This window comes from Camelina sativa, unplaced genomic scaffold, assembly GCF_000633955.1.
Source record: "Camelina sativa cultivar DH55 unplaced genomic scaffold, Cs unpScaffold03607, whole genome shotgun sequence".
Classification (NCBI taxonomy): Eukaryota; Viridiplantae; Streptophyta; class Magnoliopsida; order Brassicales; family Brassicaceae; genus Camelina; species Camelina sativa.
Window position 1 is genome coordinate 1 of NW_010924706.1, and position 769 is coordinate 769.

The window sequence follows — 769 nt, forward strand, 5'->3', positions numbered from 1 at the left end:
GGGGGCAGAGTTGTGTCAGTGAAGGCTCAGGTGACAACAGAGACTACCGAGGCGCCAGTGAAAGTAGTCAAGGAGTCAAAGAAACAGGAAGAAGGGATTGTTGTCAACAAATACAAACCTAAGAACCCCTACACTGGTCGATGCCTCTTGAACACCAAGATCACCGGCGATGACGCTCCCGGTGAAACCTGGCACATTGTCTTCACCACCGAAGGTAATCCTTTTATATTGCCCCATCTCATAAATTAGGGGACTTTTGCTTTTCATTATAAAGTTTTGATCTTTTTCTTTAGTGCATTGCATTTGCATTGTATATAGATTCTGCAAGATTTTGATAAGGTTGGTTGAAAAAATGATGAATTTTAGGTGAGATTCCGTATAGAGAAGGTCAATCGATAGGAGTGATTCCTGAGGGAATTGATAAGAACGGGAAGCCCCACAAGCTGAGGTTGTACTCCATCGCCAGCAGTGCCATTGGTGACTTTGGAGACTCCAAGACTGTAAGCTTTCCCTCTTTTTAACATTACCAATGAAAACTCCAATACAATACAGATGAGTTCTTGTCTTATCTGGCTATGGTATGGATTTTTGCAGGTTTCTCTCTGTGTCAAGAGATTAGTTTACACAAATGATAGCGGAGAGACTGTTAAGGGGGTCTGCTCCAACTTCTTGTGTAAGACGAAGAACAATTATGGGGTTCTGATTGGATATGTTACGTTTATGGGTTTAAACTCTTCTTATTGAGTTTGCTGTTGTTTGGGTTTCTCTC

The 769-nt window shown here is 41.9% G+C and overlaps 1 protein-coding gene across 1 annotated transcript; it reads left to right on the forward strand.

Moving 5' to 3' along the window:
* Positions 1-87: 87 nt before the first annotated feature.
* LOC104774563 (ferredoxin--NADP reductase, leaf isozyme 1, chloroplastic-like) lies at positions 88-744 on the forward strand (the record flags this gene model as incomplete). The annotated part of the gene is made up of 3 exons (XM_010499126.1): positions 88-214; positions 367-500; positions 595-744. Coding segments are annotated over 3 exons (411 nt in total), but the record flags the coding sequence as incomplete, so codon positions are not given.
* Between the last annotated feature and the right edge of the window lie 25 nt (positions 745-769).